This window comes from Hyalella azteca, unplaced genomic scaffold, assembly GCF_000764305.2.
Source record: "Hyalella azteca isolate HAZT.00-mixed unplaced genomic scaffold, Hazt_2.0.2 contig15535, whole genome shotgun sequence".
NCBI classification, from domain to species: Eukaryota; Metazoa; Arthropoda; class Malacostraca; order Amphipoda; family Hyalellidae; genus Hyalella; species Hyalella azteca.
Genome location: NW_025945385.1, coordinates 211,006 through 213,535, shown reverse-complemented (window position 1 = coordinate 213,535; position 2,530 = coordinate 211,006). Strand labels below are relative to the sequence as shown.

At 54.8% G+C, this 2,530-nt stretch overlaps 1 protein-coding gene across 1 annotated transcript; it reads left to right on the top strand.

The window, feature by feature from the left end:
• Window positions 1-1,164: 1,164 nt before the first annotated feature.
• Window positions 1,165-2,193, top strand: LOC108665406 (TATA-binding protein-associated factor 2N-like). The gene has a single exon (XM_018152156.1). It carries the CDS (start codon window positions 1,165-1,167, stop codon window positions 2,191-2,193), a length of 1,029 nt encoding a protein of 342 aa, XP_018007645.1.
• Window positions 2,194-2,530: the final 337 nt, after the last annotated feature.

Here is a 2,530-nt window from a genome sequence, read left to right as displayed (position 1 = left end):
CAGTATGGGACAGAGACGAGTGTATGGGACAGACACGGGACGTGGCGCCGGGTCTCTTTGTTTACCGTATGCAACGATCTCGGTATCTCGGTTCGGAGATGCGGGTGGGGCAGCTGACAATCAAACGTTGCAGAGATCATTGAAACATGGATTCTTGCACTGCAGGATGTTTGCAGTGCAGGGTGATGCATGAGACGAGTCTTGCAGTGCAGAGTGAAGCATGAGACGAGTCTTGCAGTGCAGGATGCTGTATGAGACGAGTCTTCCAGTGCAGGATGCTGCATGAGACGAGTCTTGCAGTGCAGGATGAGGCACGAGACGAGTCTTGCAGTGCAGGATGATGCATGAGACGAGTCTTGCAGCGACGAATGAAGCAGGAACACGTCTCGCATAGGTCAGGAGACAGCCGGTCTCGTTAAGTGAAGTGAGGCTAGGTGTCGTGTCTCATCGATTATATTATGAGAATGAGCCGAGTCTCATGACAGAATTGAGGCAATGAGATTAGTCTCATGGAACGGGGTGAGACTTTGCTCTGAAATGTTATAGGTGAAATTTTATGGTCAAGCGGAGGATGATGGCTGGCCTTGCCAGACCCTCAAATGATGGCAAACTCTGCCCAGATTTGGCATGACTGGCACCTCAGGAGGGGCGCCTCAGGAGGGACGCCTCAGGAGGAGCACCTCAGGAGGGTCCAGGCCATCTCCTCTGGCGACGCCTGGCGGTTTATGGCGCAGGAATTTTCCTGGGGATATGATAATTTCATTTGAAAAAAATTCAATGTAATTCATAAATCAACATAACAGTTGCCGCAGTTGAGTAAGATTATTTAATTCTACAAATCAGAAAAAATTTCATCCGAAACAATTTTTGAATCAGGAAAGCTGAATGCGCATCGAAATAAGGAGTTTATGTCGAAAATGTTACAATTATTGACCAATCCACTATTTTATTTATTTGATGTATCGGAAACATGTCAGTTTAACATATCAACGTTAAAAATGGTGTACGAAGCCAAACCTTGAACTTACGTTGAGTTTTTGTCATACTGAGTTTCATTAAAGTTCTGCTGAATATACACATCTAAGCAGCAAACAATCCCCACAGGAATGCCACACAATGAACTGACGGGCGTCTGTCTATGACGAACAATGGACGGAAGCCTGGATGGACGACGGTAGACGGCGGGGCGGACAGAGACGACGGAGGACGGCGGGGCGGACAGAGGACGACGAGAACGGCGGGGCGGACAGAGGACGACAGAGGACGGCGGGGCGGACAGAGAGCGACGGAGGACGGCGGGGCGGACAGAGGACGACGGAGGACGGCGGGGCGGACAGAGAGCGACGGAGGACGGCGGGACGGACAGAGGACGACGGAGGACGGCGGGACGGACAGAGGACGGTCGGTGGACGGTGGGGCGGACAGAGAGCGACGGAGGACGGCGGGGCGGACAGAGGACGACGGAGGAAGGCAGGGCGGACAGAGAGCGACGGAGGACGGCGGGGCGGACAGAGGACGACGGAGGACGGCGGGGCGGACAGACTGCGACGGAGGACGGCTGGGCGGACAGAGAACGATGGAGGACGGCGGGGCGGACAGAGGACGACGGAGGACGGCGGGGCGGACAGACTGCGACGGAGGACGGCTGGGCGGACAGAGAACGATGGAGGACGGCGGGGCGGACAGAGGACGACGGAGGACGGCGGGGCGGACAGACTGCGACGGAGGACGGCTGGGCGGACAGAGAACGATGGAGGACGGCGGGGCGGACAGAGGACGACGGAGGACGGCGGGGCGGACAGACTGCGACGGAGGACGGCTGGGCGGACAGAGAACGATGGAGGACGGCGGGGCGGACAGAGGACGACGGAGGACGGCGGGGCGGACAGACTGCGACGGAGGACGGCTGGGCGGACAGAGAACGATGGAGGACGGCGGGGCGGACAGAGGACGACGGAGGACGGCGGGGCGGACAGACTGCGACGGAGGACGGCTGGGCGGACAGAGAACGATGGAGGACGGCGGGGCGGACAGAGGACGACGGAGGACGGCGGGGCGGACAGACTGCGACGGAGGACGGCTGGGCGGACAGAGAACGACGGAGGACGGCGGGGCGGACAGAGGACGACGGAGGACGGCGGGGCGGTCAGAGGACGACGGAGGACGGCGGGGCGGACAGAGGACGGTCGGTGATAATTGAATATATTAACTTTTTTGTTGAATCTATATCTATAAGGTGATCATGCCACATCGTTTCACATCAATTTACTTGTGTGGAATTAATTAAATGACTATAGAATAGTGTAAAGTTTCCTGGATAAATTCATACAATTTGCTCTTTCAATTAGTTCATCTACTTTCATTCACTCATACAGTAACAGAAAAAATATTTACTGAGGAGTTTAAGAATGAAATTAAAAGTTTTGCCCCTCATAAAATGTATTTATTTCATTCTAATTTGCAAGCACCGTGAAAGTGAAGCAGCGCCCTGTCACTTAAGCATTTGAATGCAAAAATTAAAAGTTTATAA